The sequence below is a fragment of the Muntiacus reevesi genome, chromosome 22, assembly GCF_963930625.1.
Source record: "Muntiacus reevesi chromosome 22, mMunRee1.1, whole genome shotgun sequence".
NCBI lineage: Eukaryota > Metazoa > Chordata > Mammalia > Artiodactyla > Cervidae > Muntiacus > Muntiacus reevesi.
In genome coordinates this window covers 28904651-28927439 of record NC_089270.1, presented here as the reverse complement: position 1 = coordinate 28927439, position 22789 = coordinate 28904651, and the positions used below count along the sequence as shown (strand labels likewise).

The window sequence follows — 22789 nt, the reverse complement described above, 5'->3', positions numbered from 1 at the left end:
GTCCATGGAATTCTCCTATGTCCATGGAATTCTCCAGGCCAGAATACTGGAGTGGGTTGCCATTCACTTCTCGAGGGGATCTTCCCGATCCATGGATCAAACCCAGGTCTTCTGCATTGAGAGAAGATTTTTAACCACTAAGCCATCAAGGAAGCCCATTAAAAGTTGGACACATTCATGTAATAGCCACTTTCATCTATAGATTCTAAGGAAAAACCACTTACTCATCACAGTAAAACAGACATGGTTATATTATAGACTAGAATGAATAATGCTTATGAATTGAAAAATGCAACAAGATCTTATAAAGAGTTTCAGAGCTTGTGCAGGCTGTGTCCTATGACTCTCAGATATTTTGGTGATGTATCTGCATTGTTCTCTATCATTTTGGTGGAACAGTCTTACAAGACCTATATGCATCTTGAGAGGTGAAAAAGAGCAGCATCTCTCTGCAAATGGGTCGATCAGTGACACTGGTGAGAAGATGGGGGCCTTGTTGGGCTTTGCACTCATGGTTTCTTTTTCTCTTTTTAAGGGAAAAGTCAGTTCACATTAAAATAAAATCCGATGCTTAAAAGCAAGGAGAAACAAGTGAAAAGTGGAAATTTAAAGATTCGGGGCAACATGAGTGCCATAGATATAAAGGCCTATTACCATTAAGATCTACACTGTTTAAAAGTACTTCAGAACTTTAAAAGTGCTTGGAAAGAGTAAATAATACATGATAGATATGATTAGAATAAATTAAATATGCTTCCCAGAGTAACCCAGAAAGCATGTATTACCACCACACAAGTCTTAGAGCTCTTCCTGGGAGAGGAGGTGATAAGACCTCTTTTAGTCATGCATCCTAGATTTTGAGGGGAAGCCTAAACTACACATGTGCAAAATACTGGATCATAGACATATTTAATAGTGGGATTTTGGACTTTTATTTTTACTTATTTCTATGCATTTATATGTCTCTTTATTGTGGAAAAGTCTGTATGCTGAGTTTTTAGGCATTTTGAGTAATTGTATGTTAAGAATTTCTAGAGGAAAGAAAATACTACCAGCTGTTTTGAGGTTTGAAGTGTTCATAAAGCCAGATGAGGGCTTTGTCAGCACACCTGCCACAAAGATCTCCCTAGTGTCAGCCCCACATCGACCTGAGGCTAATGGAAAAACTGGCATGTATTGTTTTAATTGGATGCTGGTGGAGCAGGTCATTTGGAACCAGGAAGACATACCTGAATGCATTTTCATTGCGAAAAATACAACAAAGATTTTACGTGTAATTTTCCTTTCCGGAAGGATCTCTGTTTTCTTGAGCCACTGGTATTAAGGCTTGAACTGATTTTACCCATGTATAGCAACTGCTGGCTGAAGTGGTGATAATCCTTCCTTTAACGTGTTTCCCCTTAGTTGTGTAACAAGCCTGTCTTAAATAGCTAGTTTTTGTCTTGGAAGGATTTTGACAACTCCCACTGCCTCTATGGGGTACCAGTAAAGCAGGGTAGCAGGACTTTGAAGTCAGAAAATCTCATGTTCAAGTCCTGCTTGGCTAAGGCCCCATGTATAATTTTGGACAAGTTCCTTTCTCCAAGGTAGCTTTGCCTCACTTTCTTCATGTGTAAAATGGGGTTAATAATACCACTACCTTATGGAATTGTTTTGAAGGAAAAAAATGAGGCATTACAAAATATTTAGGACAGTTTCTAATAAGTAATTAAATGTTAGCCATTTAACAACCATTATAATTGTGTTGTTATTAAAATTTAGGGTTTGTAAGTATGAGCAATAGGACAAACAAACCAGTCTTCATCATCTTCCCTTCTAAGCAAATGTTGTTGCACAGTTGGCTCATTCTGCAACAAGACTGTTGCTTACACCCCTTAGTTTTAGAATCATTCAGATAAGTGGTGCTCATGGAAGATATGTACATAAATGTGAGGGAGTGTGGGCTTCCTCTGTTGCTCAAACAGTCAAGAATCTGCCTGCTGATGCAGGAGACCAGGGTTCAATCCCTGGGTCAGGATGATCCCCTGGACAAGGGCATGGCAATTCACTCTAGAATTCTTTCCTAGAGAATCCCATGGACAGAGGAGTATGGCGGGCTACAGTTCATGGCATTGCAAGGATTTGGACACAATGAGTAACACACACACGCGCAGATGAAATCTGTTTCTGGTGTAGACAAAGGCAAATGCATTTCCAGGACAATCTCATGTTTTACAAAACTTTTTTTTTTTAAACAAAACTTTTAAGATTAGTGACGGTGTTATTTCTCTCACAACCTTAATACTTTTTGATAGAAGACTGCGTAGACCCACAATATATTTAGTACTTCGACAACAAACTGAAAACCAATAGTGAGAGAATAATACAGTTGCATGTACAGCTAGAGTAAGTGTTCTAAAAACAACAAGAGGACTGGCCTTTCATCGCAACATGCACTCCTAGTAAAAGAATTCAATCAATGAGTCAATAATATTTAAACTGGCGGACGACTTGTTTTTCAACACTGGTACGGTCTGTAACAATGAACCAGCAACTGCGCAGATGGAGTCGTGATCCTGCAAACTGAGAAATGATTTTACAGGAAAGGAAATCGGGGTCATTTAATCACTAAGAAAACTATTTTCATGGCCACAATAACATTGTGGGGTTTTTTTTTTTGGTGCTTTGTGAAGACAGCTCTCTCTCCTCCCTCCCTGATCTTTCTTGTTCTCACTTGCATAAAACTTTATCACTTCCTGAGTTTCCATTTCTTAAGGCACCTTTTCCTCCCTTCTTCCTGCCCCCATCTGCTGCTCAGTAAACCCAAGTCATATACTCAGCTTCTCACCTACTGAAAGACTAGGGAACCCCAGTCTTCAATTGCCAAAAGGAAAGTTAGCCGTGGAATTTGACACATCAGGTTTTCAGCACATGGCTCTTGGGCTTACTTTCACTTTTCTTAGCAATATGATAGTTATTAATTAATGTAGAGGTAATAGGTGTTCTGTTCCCCACTATGCCTTGATGGTTACTTTGCAGAGCTGTATAAGGAAAAAGATGGTTCAGAAAATCCAAAGTGGAATGAATTGGGAGACTAGGATTGACATGTATGCATGATCGATACTATGCATAAAATAAATAACTAATGAGAACCTGTGAGTTAGTTCCCTAATCTATAGCTCAGGGAACTCTATGCAGTGCTCTGTAGTGACCTAAACGGGAAGGAAATCCAGAACAGAGGGACTGTCAGTGTATGTATAGTTGTTTCACTTTGCTGTGCAATAGAAACTAACAACACATTTAAAGCAGCTATGCTGCTGCTGTTTCATCGCTTCAGTTGTGTCTGACTCTTTGTGACCCCATGGACTGTAGCCTGCCAGACACCACTGTCCGTGGGATTCTTCAGGCAAGAATACTGGAGTGGCTTGCCGTACCCTCCTTCAGGGGATCTTCTTGACCCAGGGATCGAACCCACATCTCATGTCTCTTAAACCGGCAGGTGGGTTCTTAGCCACTAGCACCACTTGGAAAGTACAAAGCAGCTGTTACTTCAATAATTTTTTTTTTAAAGGCCAAAGTGAACACTGAAACATATCCACTTGAAAGTCAACTCATAATATTTTATTTGTCACCAAAATCCCAATTTAGAAAATTGTTAGTGTGATAAAATGTAAACCAGAAGTGCGTTGGAGTAAAGAAAACTGAGTTTGAATTTTAGCTCTAGTGATTAGTGTGACCTTGGACCAAGCTAATTTCCTAATCTCTTTGTTTCATAACCTGTGAGCCGGGTTAGTAATTGTACCTACTCTTAGAGGTTACTATAAGGATTAGATGAAATAGCGTATGTAAAATTATTTGGCTCGTAACAGACACTGAGTACAATTTTGTTCTTTTTCTCATTCCCATTATCCCACAAAAGATGCCCCAGCAGTTAAATCTTTTAGTTGTATTCTTTTAAAGGGATTCAAGCATTTAACTTCCCCTGAAATTTCCTAGACAAAGACTCTGACTAGGCTTCCACTGGAAGCTTACCAACCAACAAAAAAAAAAAACCAAGGAACTGTTGTAGATAAATATGAAGCATTGTAGCAAAATTGTTAGGAAAAAATGTTAAGAATTTCAGTGCATCATAGTTAGATCATTTACGACTATTCCCCTGAGTCTCAAGACTACAGAATATACATAGTCATGTAGAAAAAGGCTTTCAAGCCCCCAGAGATGAGATGTTTCGTTCCTTTAAGAATAAACTATCTATTCAAAAAGGTAAATGCTAAAATTCTATAAATAGGGACCAGGAGGCAAACTCGACCCCCTTTTTTTCCCACTCCTTTTCTTCTTTCTTCTGACTTTTCTTTCCCTTCTGCTTCTGCCATCAACAAAAACTCACCAAGTTTCTAGTTCATTGCTTAAGAATTGTGCTGCTCTCAATGACGGAGGACACATGCCCCCTCACGTGCACGTTGCTTTTTATAAAATTTACTTTTAAGATAGTGTTAATTACCTTTAGAATGAATAAGTTCAGAAATACATTTGACCTAGACTTTAGAAATAAATTTCTACTGTAATACCTGTGTTCACTTACCTAATGTGTCAAGGGTGGCACTGACTATACACCTAAGGGCATGGTTAATGTTTTGGAAAAGGTCAAAATAAATTTTCTGAGCAGGTGTTGGTTTTGTATCTGGAGAGAAAAAAAGGCTTATTAAATATGACAAGCAAATTAGATAGGCAAGAAAAATCGCCTCAAGGGGACAGACACGATACTTTACTCTTAACAGAAGGGATATATTTTATTGATTCACTGTTGACTGTTCCAGGGAGAACATGCTTAATAATGGATGAATGATGAAGAGGAATAAAGCCTGTCTCAGGCACCCAGTGCATCACTGTCTAGTATTTCTAAGTAAAACGTGGTCTTTTCCCCGGCGTGAAACTGTCAGACCAAGTCAAGTGATGGTAGTAAGCATGGCTTCCATTGCCACACTAGTTTTATTTATAGCTTGAGGAGGTTTCCAAATGCTCTAAAACAGTTCTCTCTCGAGTGGAATTTTATTGCTATTTTTTTGGGTGTATAATTTTTCTATTATCTTAGCAAATGCTGTACACCTATATGTCATAACCATTAAAAAAGAACTGCTGCCTCATTGTCTCCTGTGGCCCCATATTAGTCAGTGAAGGAAATGCAGGAGACACAGGAGATGCGGGTTTGATCCCTGATTCAGGAAAATCCCGCGGGGGAGGAAATGGCAGTTCACTCCAGTATTCTTGCCTGGAGAATCTCGTGGACAGAGGAGCCTGGAGGGATGTCATCCTTGGGGTGGCAAAGAGTCTGACACAGCTGAGCATGCGCACATGCATGTAGGTGCTTCACAGTTAGCCCATTAAAAGAAAATCGGGACATAAAAGGTAATCCTAATTCGTCTTCCATATAATCTTCCTGCGTCATATTATATGCAGTTTGACTTTTATTCTATGTTATTCCCTCTTTAGATAAGGTAGATTTAAATTGCAGTCTGAGGGTTGAAGAGGAAGGGCAGAGCCTTCTGGTGTAGTCTTGTTTAGGTCTGCATTTGCTGTGCTACTTTACCAGTGCAACTGACATTTTGTTTTTCATGGTAACCTGGTCTTTTGAGATAACCGTGGACATTTGAAAGGCCCATCATTTTAATTTCCTTTAACTGACCTAACTTATATTTCAGTAGCATCTGTATAACACTTGCAAGAATCCGAAAAGGAGAAGCAGTGTTGTTTGGATAACCACCAGACCTGGATAATTCTCTAGCTTTGGGTTTGTGTAAAATCCAGACTTGGAAAATGTACCCCAGAATAATGTCTTATGTATTTTGCAGATGTAAAGATGGGTGGGGATGGGAGAGAAGTTTTTGTGTAAGTAGTGGCTAAATATATCCAGCTTAATGGCAGATAATAGCTCAGCTCCAGGGCAACATCATAAGTGAGTATGTGAATAGTGTTCATGGAATAAAGAGCGTCATAACTTAAACTTGTCCATTGACCTTGAAAATCTCAAGCATGAGGCTCGGTTAACACAGGAAAACAAAGGATAATAACAAGAAATAGTGAATAAAAACTTTCTGTTAATTTTAAGACTTCAGGCTGGGATAATGACAGATAACTTCCCAAAAGTTACTCCTCCCAAAGTTTTCCTCCTTCACTTTGTCATCCTTGAAGATCGTATTTGCCCTTTTATTTGCCCTGGGCACTTAAACCATAAATATGTGAGTTAACAAGAGGCACTCATGTGCTCAAGTTTTTCAGAACCCTTAAGTAAATCTGACATGAGCATGCTGGCAAGAAATGTATTCAATTTTATTCTGTACTTATTTTCCAGTTACTCTGTTGCCTTAAGATGTTGCTTAAATAGAATGTGAATACAGCATTAAAATTTCATTATCATGGAGAATATTGTTAAATTTTTTCTTATTCAGAGCAAGTTAATCAGTTCCCCCCTAAGAAGCTAGGTTGAAGATACAAATTCAGATTTGACTAACATTTACTAAGTGCCTTTCAAATGCAACACATTTTATTGATATACAGTTTATTTATAGTGTTAATTTCTACTGTACAGCAAAGAGATTCAGTTTTTATATTTATACACACACACACACACACACTCTCTCTTTTGGTTTATCACACATTTTGGTTTATCACAGAATACTGAATACAGTTCCTTGCGCTATGCAGGAGGAGCTTGTTGCTTATCTATTCTCTATGTGATAGTTTGCATCTCCTGTCCCCAAACTCCCAGTCCTTCCCTCCTCCACTCCCCCTCCCACTTGGTAACCACAAGTGTGTTCTCTATGTCTGTGTTTGTTTCTGTTTTATAAATAATTTCATTTGTGTCATATTTAGACTCCACATATAAGTGGTATCATATGGTCTTTGCTTTCCTCTTCCTGATTTCCTTCACTTAGGGTGATAATCTCTAGGCTCATTTATATTGCAGCAAATGGTATTGTTTCTTTCTTTTTATGGCTGAGTAGTATTCCATTGTACCACATCTTCTTTATTCATCTATCAATGGACATTTAGGTGTTTCCATGTCTTGTAGATAATGCTGCAGTCAACATTGGGGTGCATGTATCTTTTTGAATTATAGTTTTGTTTGAATATGTGTGCAGCTTCCCTGGTAGCTCGGTTGGTAAAGGATCTGCCTGTAATGCGGGAGACCTGGGTTGGGAAGATCCCCTGGAGAAGGGAAAGGCTACCCACTCCAGTATTCTGGCCTGGAGAATTCCATGGACTGTAAAGTCTAGAGGGTTGCAAAGAGTCGGACATGATTAAGTGACTTGCACTTTCACTGGATTTGTGTGCAGGAATGGGACTACAGAGTCTAATGCCAACTCTGTTTTTAGTTATTTGAGGAACCTCCAAATTGTTTTCCATAGTGTCTGTGCCAATTTACATTCCCACCAACAATGTAGGAAGGTTTTCCTCTCCAGCATTTATTATTTGTAGATTTTTAATGACTTCCCAGGTGGCACTAATGGTGAAGAATCCTCCTGCCAATGCGGAAGATGCCAGAGATGCAGGTTTGATCCCTGGGTTGGGAAGATCCCCTGGAGTAGGAAGTGGCAACCCACTCCAGTATTTTTTAATAACAGCCATTCTGACCAGTGTGAGGTGGTACCTCATTGTAGTTTTGGTTTGCTTTTCTCTAATAATTAGCTATGTTGAGCATCTTTTCGTGTAACTGTTGGTCATCTGTGTGACAGACACATTTTTAAATGTCTATTACTATCTATGTTCCTTTCTCCATTCCAAAGGATCAGTTAGCATTTGATACACAGAAAAGAGGGTCAAGATGTGAAAGTTCAAGGAATATAAAATGACCAACCTGTGTAAATTACCTGAAACCAAGTATGGGACACAGATTGTCCCAGTGATAACTGGCTCATTCTAAATTAGCCAGGTTCCTAGGGCAAAGTGTTCTTTGCTTCATAAGCTGCGATGCTGAGCAAATAGTGAAGACACAGAATGAAGTGTTTTGGCTTTTCCGTTTCACCTTTCCAGAATCCTAATTAAGGATATTACAGATTCTGTATGCATAGATCATTCTGCAGTTGGTTGCCAAAATATTTGCATTTTATTTGTCTGGATCCAAGTGGTGATCAAGGGCTCTTGTAGACCAAGTTCCCAATTGGAATTGATAATTTCTCGCCTGTGAGCTTATAGAAATTTACTTTTAATCTTATTTATGGGCTCTACCATATTTTGCCAATATGTATTTATAGAAGTGCTTGCTTATATATTTATTTTGAAGTGTCTCTTTTGAAGCAACTACTTATTGTAATAAGTAGGAAAAGTATATTATTCTTACCATCATTTTGATACTGGTCTTTTGGGATTTGGGGAGCCAGTGTGCATAGCTTGTCTCAGAGGAAAACCAAAAGGACAAAAGGTATTTAGATGAGCAAATTGACATATATCAAGAACTGGAGAGCAGTTACTGAAAGTTCAGATTGGAACTCAACGGTCTTTATTATCTGTCATTTATTTCACACACACACAAAAAGGAGCCTGGAATATCATCCTCCTTCCCTTCTTACTCCTTTAGTTTAGGCAGAAAAGTATGTTACAAAACGACCTTCACTCTCTTATGACAGGAAGCTCACAAAAATGCATTAAAGAATCTAGCTCAGAAAGGACAGCTTCACAGACACCAGCTAAATAGTGCCTTTGAATTCACATATGCTGTTTTTCTTCAAATGCTCAGACAGGTCAGACATATCAGTTTACAGTAGAGAGAGCCATCTAACGTGGGTGAATTGTAATTCCCCACCTTGAATTCAGTGGCCAACATAAATAATTTTGATTCTGATGAATAGAAATGCAAGGTGGGGGAAAAAAGGGTGGACAAGGTTTTGGTACCAGCTCTCCTTCTGGTTGATTCTGTAATCCTGGGGTAATGGAATAATGTAAGAAAATCTACTTGAAGCTTTTTAGAACATAACAGTAATAGACTTCTAGGCTTTATTAGTAATAATTTACTAACATCTTCTTTCTTTGGGCCAAGCATCCTCTATCCTATTTTGATTCCTTCTGTGACCTGCAGTGAAACAGTAAAAATGAGAAAACTGAGTCTACACGTGTGCTAGTTTTACTGATGAAGTAGAGAAGCCCTCCGTGGCCGCAGCTAGAATTAAGTTAAAAGTTTAACAATTGCAAAGCCTTCAAAGATAAGAATGGGTTGAGAAATGGACTGAAGCTAAGTATTTTCTTCCCTTTTATTTGTTTTCCATATTTTAGTTCTTTTGCCTTTATCTGCTGTGATTCATTTGTAGTCACTACATGACCCCATTCCTAGCTTCTTTTATTGTTAGTAAACAAATAGTTTTTCAGCTTTATTGAAGTGTGTGTGTGTGTGTGTGTGTGTTTAGTCGTGTCTGACTCTTTTGCGATCCCATGGACTGTAGCCCGCCAGGCTCCTCTGTCCGTGAAATTTTTCAGACAAGAATAGTGGAGTGGGTTGCCGTTTCTTACTGCAGGGGATCTTCCCAACCCAGGGATCGAACCTGTGTCTCTTGCGTCTCCTTCATTGGTGGGCAGGTTCTTTACCACAAGCGCCACCAGGGAAGCCCTTTTTGAAGTATAACTGACAAATAAAATTATATATAAAGTGTACAACTTGATGATCTCATTATGCATATACATTGGAAAGGGATTTCCATTAAGTTAATTAACATATCCATCACGTCACATATTTATATGTATTTGGTGAGAACACTTAAGTTATACTCTCTTTGGAAATTTCAGTGATACAGTATAGTATTACCAACTATAGTCATCATAATTAGATCCTCAGGCCTTAGTTCTCTTACCACTGGAAATTTGTACCCTTTCACCAACTATCCCTATTTCTCTTGCCCCCAGGCTCTGGGAAACACCATTCTATTCTGTTTCTATGTGTTTAACATTTCCTTTTTTTTTTTTTTTTCATATTCCACATATAAATGATATCATGCAGTTTTGGCTTTCCATGTCTGACTTATGTTACTTAGCATACATAATGTCCTACAGGTTCATCCATGTTTTTGAAAGTGGCAGGATTTGCTTTTTTTAAGGTTGAATAGTCAACAAATATTTTTGAGCTTCTGTTAGTTAAATGCCAGATTGGGCAGATTCTGGGAAAAAACAGTGAATAGGGCATGCCCCCTTTCACCTTCCTTCAGGGCTCTTATGTTCTAACTTTTAGCAGTCAAATAAACCTGTTTGTTTCCTCTAAAACGTTTATATAAATGAGACCTAAAACACGGCAAACTAAGAAGACAAGTTACAGATGTTGGGGCCTGGGTTGGGGGTGAGAATGATCTGGGACCAAACAGTAATTAGCAGTTTGGATATTGAATGAGCTTTGTGATCCTCAAAAACAAAAACTTGATGTGCTTTTTCATATTTCCATATATTAGAGATAGTCTCTGCATAATAATATATTTTCTAATACATAAAGCTCCATGTAATAGGAAAAGGGCTTATCTGATAAAGAAAAATCTTTTATAGAATACCTTTGAAATACTATATTTTAATTTGGACTCATAAATGGAAAGAAAACAATGAAATATTTCAAAGAGGAGTGTTGGTTTAGTAAATAATTAAGGTTCTTCTACAGTTCAGTTCAGTTCAGTCACTCAGTCGTGTCCAACTCTTTGTGACCCCATGGACTGCAGCATACCAGCCTTCCCTATCCATCACCAACTCCCAGAGCTTGCTCAAACTCATGTCCAACTAGTTGGTACTGCCATCAAACCATCTCATCCTCTCTTGACCCCTTCTCCTCCTGCCTTCAATCTTGCCCAGCAAACAGGATCTTTTCCAATGAGTCAGTTCTTTGCATCAGGTGGCTGAAGTATTGGAGCTTCAGCTTCAGCACCAGTCCTTCCAATGAATATTCAGGGTTGATTTCCTTTAGGATTAACTGGTTTGATCTCCTTGCAGTCTGAGGGACCCTCAGGAGTCTTCTCCAACACCACAGTTCAAAAGCATCAATTCTTCAGTGCTCAGCTTTTTTTATGGTCCAATTCTCACATCCATACATGACTACTGAAAAAACCATAGCTCTAACCAGACAGACCCTTGTCAGCAAAGTAATGTTTCTGCTTTTTAATACGCTGTCTAGGTTTGTCATAGCTTTTCTTCCAAGGAGCAAGTGTCTTTTAATTTCATGGCTGCAGTCATCATCTGCAGTGGTTTTGGAGCCCAAGAAGTTGTTATGCAAGTGACATTTTATTAATTCCATAAATGATGTCAAACTATATGAAAATAATTTAAAATTGGATTAAATGTGCATGCCTATTATAATAAATTATATATACTTTACTATTTAGTATTTTTTTGTTTGCGGACATTTTGCAGAGATATACTGCCTCCTATGAATTCCACAGTTCCAAAATCAGATGATTCTTAATTAGTAAAGCTTCAATTTATAAGATTTAACTGTATGTGAAGCCATGATCAACCTATTTCCTCACTTATTAACAGTCATTTTTTTCCACTAGGTAAAATATGTTGAATGCCTTTTTGTAATAGAGGAGATTTCTTTTTCTTTTGAAACCTTAAACAAATTACAATACCATTTCCTTAAATACTTGTCATTCTTTCTTATCAGATTAGAGCATAAAAGATGTGTCCAAATTTTTGGTTATTTTATCTAGGTGAAAAGTAAATACAGTTATAATAAAGAAAAATTTATTGTGCCTTTATGTTTTTGTTGAAGACATTTTTAAAATGCCTGATCCTGCTTTTTAAAATTACTAATCATGAATTTGGGTCACTTTAATCTTATTTTTATAGTAAAAAGTGGTGTTTTTCTTACAGTTAATATCTCAGTGTCTAATGATACCACATTGACTCTTGAAGATTTGCCAACTGTTTCTTCTTCTGACATGGTAAGTAACTTACTATTTTAAATCATTTGCATATTATATATTCTAATTATAATATTCATGATATGATGTTTCCTACCAATCAGCAATCCTAGTCTGAACACATATTTAATAGTCGTGATATTGTAGAGAACGAACAGTTTCTGTGTTCTGATCAACTTTTTTTCCTTTTCCTTTTTTCTTTCAAACTTAAGTATTTATTACTATAACACAATTTTCAAACCTTCTCAGGAATTTGACTGCTATCTCCATTAATTATCAGCTTGAAATATTTTCACAAGGGAAAGTGAGGTACGTTGTGAAGTGAGAGCGTGGAATCCTCTCTTTGTTTCTAGCACGATTACAAATTCTTCTGATGACCAGATGGTACTGTGTTCCCTTCACTGAGGGTGATTGTAGCAGGATATTTCCTGTGTCACTTAGAAAGGACTGTGCCTCTGTCATGTGATATCCTTTCCCATGGCCTGTAACCAAGGTTCTTTAAGAGACTGGAACTAAGCTTTAAAAATGAGCTGTTTTGCATGGAAGGTCACACACTGGAAGAAGACTTTTGTGCTGGAGAAAAAGGGGCAAGTGCTGTTTCAGACTCGCGATTGTGTTCCTTCTGCACTGGATATGGAATCTTACCAAGGAATATCAATCTCTCAGTTATAAAGACAGAAACCATAATACTTTGTATTGATAGAGTGCCCATCTCTCAGGAGACCAGAACACTTCTCGAGATGTTATATAATCAGTGCCCACAACATCCCTTTCAAAGATGACGCTTTGTATCTTTCCTGAATATCTCTCACTTGACCCTGTTTCCCTCATTTTCACATTCAATGGCTCTCTTGACTTCTTTCCTTACTGTTTTCTCTGCCTTTCTTCAAACTTTGCCTCTTTATTTCATCCATGTTTGAGAGCACATGTGCGTGCACAAGTATGGGGGTGTGTGTGTGAAAGAGATATGTATATGTCTTAAGGGCCACATAGAGAAAAAAATTCAGTTTTCAATCTTTGAGCCAACTGACCTGGTGCCTAAAAGGATATAACTTAAAACAGAGAAAAATGCTTCCTTCTAGACTTTTAAGAAGCTTATTTAAAACCTAATTAAAATATATATGTAACTAATTAAGATGGTTAATTTAGAATAAAAATTAATAAAACATTTACTTCCAATGAGTTGAAAAGAGATTGTTTCCTAACTTAATTCTTTTTGTAACTAATCAAGTAAAGTTTTAAAATGAAAGTGTGAGTCACTCAGTCATGTTTGACTTTTTGTGACCCCATGGACTGTAGCTCGCCAGGCTCCTCTGGCCATGGAATTCTCCAGGCAAGAATACCGGAGTGGGTTGCCATTTCCTTCTCTAGGGAATTGTTCCAACCCAGGGATTGAACCTGGATCTCCTGAATTACCAGCTGGTTCTTTACCATCTGAGCCACCAGGGAAGCCCTGAACTAAGAAATTTTTAAGTACTGTCTTTGGGCAAGACCTGGAGAGACTCTAGTAATTGACGTGTAATTATACTAAGATGTCACTATAAGATTCATGGAAAACAAATGAAAGTTGTGGTTGACTTCTGATATGACTGTGACGTACACTCACACTAATGATAATAATTTAGCTACCATTTATAAAGCATCTGCAAGAGACCAAGTGTTTTATACATATTATCATTATTATAAACCTTTATTTGTATTGTGATCATTTACACAACCTACCAGTATAATTATCTCCATTTTTTAAATGAGAGTGATTACCCAGAAGGTAAATAACCTTTTCTTGCTTTAGGTCACGTAGCCATAAATTAGTAGAACAAAGATTGAAGTGAAATTTGGGTGGTTCCATAACCTGTGGAATTGCTAGTGCACCATGATGCTTCAAAGTTTCAAATTGGAATGTTTACTATTGTTTACTCTCTTCATCCCTATGAATGCCCTATACTCCAGGGTAATAGTTCCCTTGTGTGTGTATCAATTACATACCTTAATTAATATGTTCAGTTTCTATGTCCAGCTTCTCTAGAGAAGAAATTAGGGCAAAATATGTAATGTGTGTATGTATGTAATTATAAAGGACAACTTTTTTTCTAGTCTTCATTTCTCCTTTTCTATCTGTATCAATCCCTTTATATGTACTTCACATAAACACACACACACACACACACACACACACACACATATATATATTTACATGATCCAGGAATGAATGTTAGAAAGGTAATATGATTTATTATCATCAATTATAGCACCTACTAGGGGTCAGGCTATTTACATAAATTGTCTATAATCCTCACAATACCTTTATGAACTATGGTGTTACCTGTATTTTATAGATGAATCAGAGGCTTATAAAGCTTAGCTAACTTTTCAAAGGCCGTATGACCAGTATACAGTAAAATCAGAATTTGAACTCAGGCTTTCTAACTCCAAAATCTGCCTATTTCCATTCTTTGGGGAAGCAGAACAACACGTCATGTAGAAGGACTTACAGATACTGAGTGCCTGGCTACAAATGCAGGACTCCACTAGTTTAATCACGAGCTGTGGAGCCTTCTCAGCTTCCCATCTGTAAAATGATGATGAGAAGAGTATTTCCCTCAGAGACACTAGAAGAGCCAGATTAATAAATAGGCGGCCAGCAAAGTGGCTGGCACATACTTGTCTCTTGGTCAATGTTCGGTGCTGTTTTTATTCTTTTCAGGTGTTCTTATCATTCCACTAGGCCATTTGCCACCATCACTCAGGTTGGTGGAGAGAAGAAATTGATAGCCACTGCTTCTGACCACCTACTGGGTCCTCTGTGTGTTTGGCCATCCTAGCTGGGCGAGCCTGAACCTTTCCTAGGACCTACAGTCAACAGGGCTTCATTTCCTTCTTTTCATTCAGCAATAATTAGGCCAAGAAAGAAGATGCTGTAAAAGTGATGTGTAGCCCTGGGGCACCATGAGACTCCCTCTTGGGAGAGGGAACAGTAGATTCCTCTCAGTAGGTTCTCCTTCATTACCTCTTTTATACATAGTATCAATAGTATATATGTGTTAACTCCAGTCTCCCTATTCCTCTCACTCCTCATCCCCTGCTTTCTTCCTTAGTATCCATACATTTGTTTTCTACATCTGTGTTTCTATCATTGTGTCTTTAAATTTTCCCTCTTTGATCAGTTTTCCCATGGATTTCTCACTTGGAATATTCCTTTAACCTGCAAATGAAATTCCCGCAAAAGTCTCTGTAAGTCTTTGAGACCGGCCACAATTTATCCACACTCTATCCGAACAGTCAGTGTTGAGATTGGCTGGTAATTGAGATTACCAGCTCTCAGAGGCAGAGAACAGATTTCAGAATCTAATGTCAGAAGCTTCTCTTATGAAGACATGATTGAAGGGATCAGTTGGTATTTGTTTTTCATGAGAGATTTATTTTTATAATTTGATTTTTTTATTAAATTCAGTCATACGTTAAGATACACAGTTCTTAATGTGCTCATTGCAATGAGTTTTGACAATTTTATACCTCATGTAACTACTGCCTGAAACAACATAGAAAACATTTCCATCATCCCAGAAAGTCCTCTGAAATGCCCTATTTCTTGTTTTATGCCCCACCTTTTTGAGCCTTGGGAGATCTTTGCCCAACTACTCTGCTCACTCCATTCCTTCAGAGGCCAGATACCTTAGCCCTTTCAGAAGTGCCTGAAAGCCTCACAGGGATTTCTCTCACCTGTCCTTTCCTGCTTCCTGTCTTAGGAAAGTGTCTTTCTTGCATGTGATGGAGATTCTGTGTGTAAGTGGTGTTTCTCTCAGCTGTCTTGTCAAATCTCCAGCCTTTTATGAACTCTCTGTGCACTTGGCAAAGACCATTAGAAAGTTTGGTGGATGGATGCAGGCTTGGTCGATGCCTAGGGAGGGCTTCACAGAATTCTAACCTATCTCCCAGACTACAGAATCATTAAAAATTCATGAAAGATATGGCTCATTTTGCCAGACCTCCAGTGCATTGATCTTCCACCTGCATTGATCTTCCACCTGCAACTCTGCCAGGGATGAGGCAGCCATGGACCTCTTCTCTTCTATGAAGATCTTGTAGCTTTTTGGCATTTAATTTACTTGGGATTTTTACATCCTTATCTTTTTGGTGGAATTTTTAAAACTATGACCTTTTGATAACTTCCCTGGTGATTCAGATTATAAAAGATCCACCTGCAATGCAAGAGACCTGGGTTTGATCCCTGGGTCAGGAAGATCCCCTGAAGGAGGGAATAGCTATCCACTCCAGTTTTTATCCTTGTGTTTTGGTTGTTAGGTTGGGACTACTGACAGTCTCCTGCAACTTTCTATATCTTAATCATAAGTAGGACAACTAATTACTTTTGATATTTCACAACAATATATGTAACTACAGTTGCAGCTCATATACGTCCCATAGATCATAAAGTAAGGTTGCAGATCACTGCAAATCTGGCTTACCCACTACAGGGAAAAAATCCTAAATGAGTACTTTAACTTCTTAAGCTTGAGACTTTTATTTGTAGCATTACCCATAGGTATGTAAGCACACACACATATACTGTTTAAAGACTTGTATTTTACCAGTTGATACTCAGAGAGCAATGTAGAATCTTTAATTTTTATGTCTGAATTTTTGCTTATTGTATTGCCCAGTGACACATATTATGTCTACATGGAGATGCTGTTAATCATGGGCCTAAGAACTATTACAGTCTCATAAATTCCACTTGGCAGTCAGACATGGAAGCAAAAGTGCTTTGATTTGTTGTACCTTCAGGGTGATTCTAGGAGTTAACATTCTTTTCATGGGAAATGGAATATCATATTAATCTTCCTGTGCAATAACATTTTTGTGATTTTATCTCATTAAGAAAGTCAAGTGCACAAACCACTCTGTCCTTAAATCTCCTTAAAGATTACATGTTTCTACTTTTAAAAATATTATGGAAAATTTCAAACATGCCCTAAAATAGAATAGTACAGTAAATCCTCATGTATACATATCACCTAGCTTCAATGACTGTCAAACATTTGCTCATTCTCACTCATATATCCCCCACTTTTGTCTTTGTGGAGGATGCTGTGGTATTTAAAATTTTAAAATTAACCCTTCAGTATACATTTTACTTTTAAGGTTTATGAATGTATTCACTCAGTACAAATAGGGTCATTCTCTAGAAAATGAGATTCAGAAAAAAATAGGTTGAAATCTCTTTTCATGAGATTGAGCTCAGTTAAGACCCTCAGCAACTCAGTCCCATTTCCTTTGTATCTTTTCTCTCACTGCCCATTTACACAGACACTCAGCTCTGGCCCACCTGGTGCATTCACTCTGAGTTCCTCCTCATGGTGAACATTTCATAAGTGGTACTTAAAGGAGTTATTAGATAAGTGAATGAAGCATCATATGTCCCCAGATCCACATCTTTGCTCATGGTGTCTATCTAATGCTATATCTCTCTGTTTCTGCTAGTACAGAATAAATATACACCCAAAGTTTGTCACATTTATTCCCCTCTCCATGGGCTTTCGTTACTCTCTCTGCATTCCTTTCTAGTTCTGTTGTCTTGCCATACTTCTGCCAACTGCCTTTTGAGTATGAGTTCTATAGAGACCAGTCATTTATCAAGGTGCAGTTTAACTTTTGTTTTCCCTGTCCTCAATGAAATTAATTAGTCCCTCTTCTGATCTACTAATCTCTGTACTATTTGTTTAGACACTTTCTTTTACTGCCTTGCATTGTTAATATATAAGTGGACATATTTTATTTCTCTAATAATAAAATGTTGTTTTTATTCTTCTTTATTGCTCTCTTAAAGCTTAACATAGTTATCCATGTAATAGGGACCCAATGCATTTTTTGTTTTCTTTAGGCTAAAGTTTCCACTTTTTGTTTTGTTACTCAAAATAGCCTGTGTCTAAGTGAAATTGCATCATCAGAGTTAGAAAAAAATAGAGTCCCAGTTACATTTGCATTTCAGAGAAATAATGAATTTTTTTTTAGTGTATGTCCTGCATACTACATGTATGTGTGTGTATAGTTGTGTGTGTGTGTGCTCAGTAGTGTCCAGCTCTTTCTGAACCCATGGGACTGCAGCCCACCAGGCTCCTCTGTCCATGGAATTTCCCAGGCAAGAGTACTGGGGTGGGTTTCTGTTTCCTACTCTCGGGGATCTTCCAGACCCAAGGATAGAACCCCTGTCTCTTGCCTCTCTTCATTGGCAGGCAGATTCTTTACCACAAGCACCACCTTGGGAAGCCCCACATATTGCATGGGACATACTAAAAATGTTATTCGTTGTTTACTTGAAATTCACATATAACTGGAAATACTGTATTTTGCCCGATAATCTAAATTGAAAGTTTATTTTACTTTAACTTTGTCCTCCAGATAGAAAGAGTAGCTATATTCATAGATAATCTTCCTTAAATATGTCAAATGTTAGGATCTTGATGAGTGATTTCATTCATTCAGTTAACTAAGATTTCTTTTGGTGCCTGCTGTATCCTAAACTGAATTCTGCCCCTGTCTTGGTCCACTCTTTCTTATTTTTTGTTGACACACAGTCCCTTCAGTCTGCAGACACTCTATTTTAGTCTTTTCTGGGCTTACCCATCTGTGATCCAGAGAGGCCAGAACCTAGTCAATCTTCCTCTCTCTCCATCTTAAATCTTTCACCTTCCTCCATTCTTGTTTTTACCCACACCCCATTTTTCCTTCCAGACCCATACCTGGGTTCTTTCTCCACCACAAACATCTTCATGTCCAAAGGAAATGGCAACCTCCAGTATTATGACCTGGAAAATTCCATGGACAGAGGAGCCTGGTGGGCTACAGTCCATCGGGTCGCAAAGAGTCAGACATGACTGAGCAACTCAGCATACATTTATTAGCTAGAGTTTAAGTTCTGTGGGAGTAGGAAGCTGTGTGTTAAGGCATAGATACCAAGGTTTATACATGCTACCTAAAGATTTTATGCTGGAGCCCTTAGTGAAGATGATGTCAGAGGCTATATTTTCTGTACAATGACACAAAGAAGCATTTGAGGCATGCAAAAAATGTGATACTAGCATTTTAAGGTGACAAAAGTAAGAAACATGTCTGTCATTTCATGCACATCTGTATAGTTCTCATCTCTGTAAGAAAATCAATAAAGTTTCCTGTTGAGATTGTTTTAATGCAGCTCACCTCTTTGGGGAGTTGCAGCTGTAATGAAGGATTCTGCTGATATTAAAGTGCTGAAATTATGGTAAATTTTTGTTTATTTAAACCAAAGAAATCTGTTACCTGTTATGACCTCTAAACTTTAAAGGTATTGGGCTTAGAAATATCTGTTTATAGAAATCTGCAAAACAAAATGAAACATGATTAATCACCTCTCAGAAACAGAGTTTGATAAAAGAGTAATTTTGCAATTCAGCTGTTTACAAGATGAAACTAATATTTCAGGGGAAAATCTAGAGTTTATTTCTTTTTCCTGACTTAGGTAAGAACTTTACCTTTTGAGCACTATAAAAATATGAACTCTTTCTGGCCAGAGATTCTTCTTTCATGTGTATGATCTTTTATTACTAGATTAGTTATATCAAGAAAATGTATGAATAGTAAAGGATATTGATGATGCATTTGGTGTGAGGTAGAACTCCTGCCTTCAACGGACAGGAAAAATTTATCTTTTTGTATTTATTTGAGAAGTATCCTGGAATTACTCTTCTGTGAGTACATGACATACACATTAGCCTTGCACCTAAGAGGAAGTCTGACCTCCTAGTACCAGCAGATTCAGTGTCTGGCGAAGCTCTGCTTCCTGGTTCTAGGTAGTCTCCTCATTGTGTCTTCATGTGGCAGAAGGGACAAGGAGCTCTCTGTTTTGCAAGGGCACAAATCCCATTCGTGAAAGCTTCCCTCTTGACCTAATCACTTCCCAAAGACTCCACCTCTGAATACCATCACATATGAGGGTGAAGTTTCAGCATATGAGTGTTAGGAGAGCCCAGATATTCGGACAGTAGCACCGCATTAGTGTCGGTCAGTAAGCGGCTGCAAGAGAGCAAAGCCTTCCAAATGAGGCTGCTGTTATGTCATGAAAGGCAGATTTCAAGAGAAGACGACAGCTGTGAGCTTATAACAGTGAAAACTCAGCATCTGGAGGATGGGTGTCCTGGCCTTATCTAGTACCATAGCTAAAGGATTCTCCCGCGTTTTAGGAACAGTGAATAGGAACAGAATTACACTGCTATCGAGAAGTGCGGCACTGACCATGTGACCGCAATTCATGAGACAGAAGAAAATTTGAAAATGGCCTTGTGAGCTTGAGGCCATGAAGCACAGGGATGGAGATCCCATACCCTACTCCTCAGCCCATCACAACACATTCCAGTAACGGATGCTCATGATGCTGACCCTGGAGGCAGAAAGAAAAGTTGTGTTTCATTAGGATACACAATTGGAAAAGCAGAGCTCTCCAACATTTTTAGAGTTTAGTTCCTCAAGTCACCAATCTCTAGTTATTTTGAAAAGAAATAGCTCATTTGTGAAAGTGTGGGGTAAATTAGTTAGCCAGATATAAACTTTAGAGCGCTGAATCTGGGGCCATCAGACTGAAGCACAAGAAGCTGTGCACTGCAGAAGTCAGGGCTTTTTGGACATCAGAGATGTTTCAGAGTCTCACGTTTAAGGACTTAGGAGATTCTTGTGTCTTGGTTTACTCTTAGGGAGGTTCACAGGCAAGGACTTTGTGGTTTGTGTCTGTTGAACAGATGGGTGATTGTAGGGCTGTAGTACAAACCAGGTAATGGATTGCATCATTCTCACTGTATTTTCAATAACTGCCAGCCTCCTGGCCCCCCTTACCTGTCATTCCATTAACACCTTCTCAGATTTCACCCTTCAGTGGTTTATCCTTGGACTGTTTTACAGAAACTTCTAGCATAAATCCCCGAATAGCCCATCAAGGATCAAAAGCTGCTTTTGATGTATCACAGTGTTCTCCAGAAAAATTTTCATGTTTTTCTTCTGCAGTACCATAATGCTACCTTTGACTGGGCATTTCTGACGACAAAGGAGTGTTTGAAATATGGAGGGAAGCTTATGGGCAACAACTGTGGCTTTGTTCCTGATATCACACTCATGTCTTTCATCCTCTTCTTGGGCACGTACACTTCTTCTATGGCTTTGAAAAAATTCAAAACCAGTCCTTACTTTCCAACCACGGTGAGTACTTGAGCTTTAAATAATTTTCATTGAATTCCCACTGTTTCAATAACAATACAGTTTTACAAAATGAAAAAGGCACCTGTAATTCAACCTTTCCAATATGATTTCGTGTGTTAAAAATTGCTTTCCAGTCTCTGTGCATACGTATTTTTGACATGATTATAGTCTAGCTTCGAAAAACCTTTCGGGATTTTGCTCGCATAATTCTATCCTAAATTGTGCCTGTCTGAATTCTGACTGTACTGAAAGGAAAAAGCAGGTGTATTCTATATGAAAATGCACGATACCATTTAGATCCATGGATCTTTGAGATCCATGGTGTGTTTTAAATACGTAAGCAAAAACTCCTTCCATATTAATTAGGAATTTTGACATAGAATTCTTTGTTCATCAGCTGTACGTGTGAGTAATTTAGTAGTTGGACTATTGGCTGTGGGAATAAATGTAAACCGTGTTGTTACACAAGTACTGGTGTAAGATATGGGTGTCATCTGAACCAGCCTTCCCTTCCCATAGTGACGAATGCCACGGTAGAGAAACACAGGTAATTGAGCTGACTTGTCTTGTGCAGACATCCTGTCTCCCATTTATATGCTTGGGTGAGCTTCAAGTCAAAACTGTGCTTCCTGGAGAGACTACAAGATAAGACCAACATTTAGTTAATGGCATTTTGTTTTCTTACTTGCAGAACGAAGCTAATCCTTTGCTTTACAGTTCAATTCTCACTATTTAGGATGTCAGTAGTTCTTAGTAATCTTGATTATACATGATTTTTATCAGTGAGCTGCTCTCTACAACTGGAATCTCATGAATCTTTCCTCCCGAGCTCTGTGTAGAAGGAGCAGGAGAACTTGGAAGACATGAGATGTGGTTGATAAAATTCCTTTTTTATTCCGGGGAAATGAGACTGAAAATTAATATATTCACTTTCAGCTAGGAAATGTTTTGTTCCTGATATCTCTTATGAAATGGAAAATAAAGGCAATTGTTGATGATTGTCTCAGTCTGTCTGGGTGGCTATAACAGAATACTAGAGACTAGGGGACTTGTAAACAACACAGATTTATTTTTTATGGTTCGGGAAGCTGGGGAGTCCAAGATCAGGTGCCATCATGGTTGGGTGAGTGCTCCCTTCCTGGTTCTTAGGCAGCGTCTTCTTCACTGTGTCCTCAGGTGGCAGAAGGGCTGGGGAGCTCTGTGGGGTATCCTTTATAGGAACATTAATGCCATTCCAAAGACTCCATCCTCATGCTCTTCCGAAGGCCCCACCTTCTCATATCATCTTCTTTGTGGATTAGAATTCTAACATATGGATTTTGGAAGGACAGCCTTCAGACCACAGCAGGTTACTGTGGTCTGCAGATTTCATTAGAAATGTCCCGAACTAGCTGGCTCAAAGGATGAAAAACTTCCTCAAAGTGAAGTGTAGCAAGAAGTGTTCAACTTTGTCTGCCTTGAAAGGGCATCACAAAGTGGTGGTCCTTAGGCAGAACTCAACCCTCATCCATTCTTTGTTTAGCCCATAGTTTGTATACACACAAACACACTTACACTTGAGGGCATAGGTGGAAACTGTCCTCTGCAGGCAGATAATTGTTCTTACTTCTGCTACTCTTTATTGTCTAAGACTCGTCTGCTGCACACATTCAGGTTAAGTGCTTGTCCCTGAGACTTTGAGCGTGTAACACCAGTTCCCATACTGG

General features: G+C 38.4%; 1 protein-coding gene across 3 annotated transcripts in view; it reads left to right on the top strand.

Moving 5' to 3' along the window:
• The window catches only part of SLC4A4 (solute carrier family 4 member 4), a 351114-nt gene that overhangs the window by 279433 nt on the left and 48892 nt on the right, over nucleotides 1-22789 (top strand). For all 3 annotated transcript variants that reach the window (XM_065914665.1, XM_065914664.1, XM_065914666.1), the window contains 2 exons: nucleotides 11812-11882; nucleotides 20892-21083. In XM_065914665.1, coding sequence (XP_065770737.1) covers nucleotides 11812-11882; nucleotides 20892-21083 — 263 coding nt within the window. The remainder of the gene's footprint in view (nucleotides 1-11811; nucleotides 11883-20891; nucleotides 21084-22789) is intronic.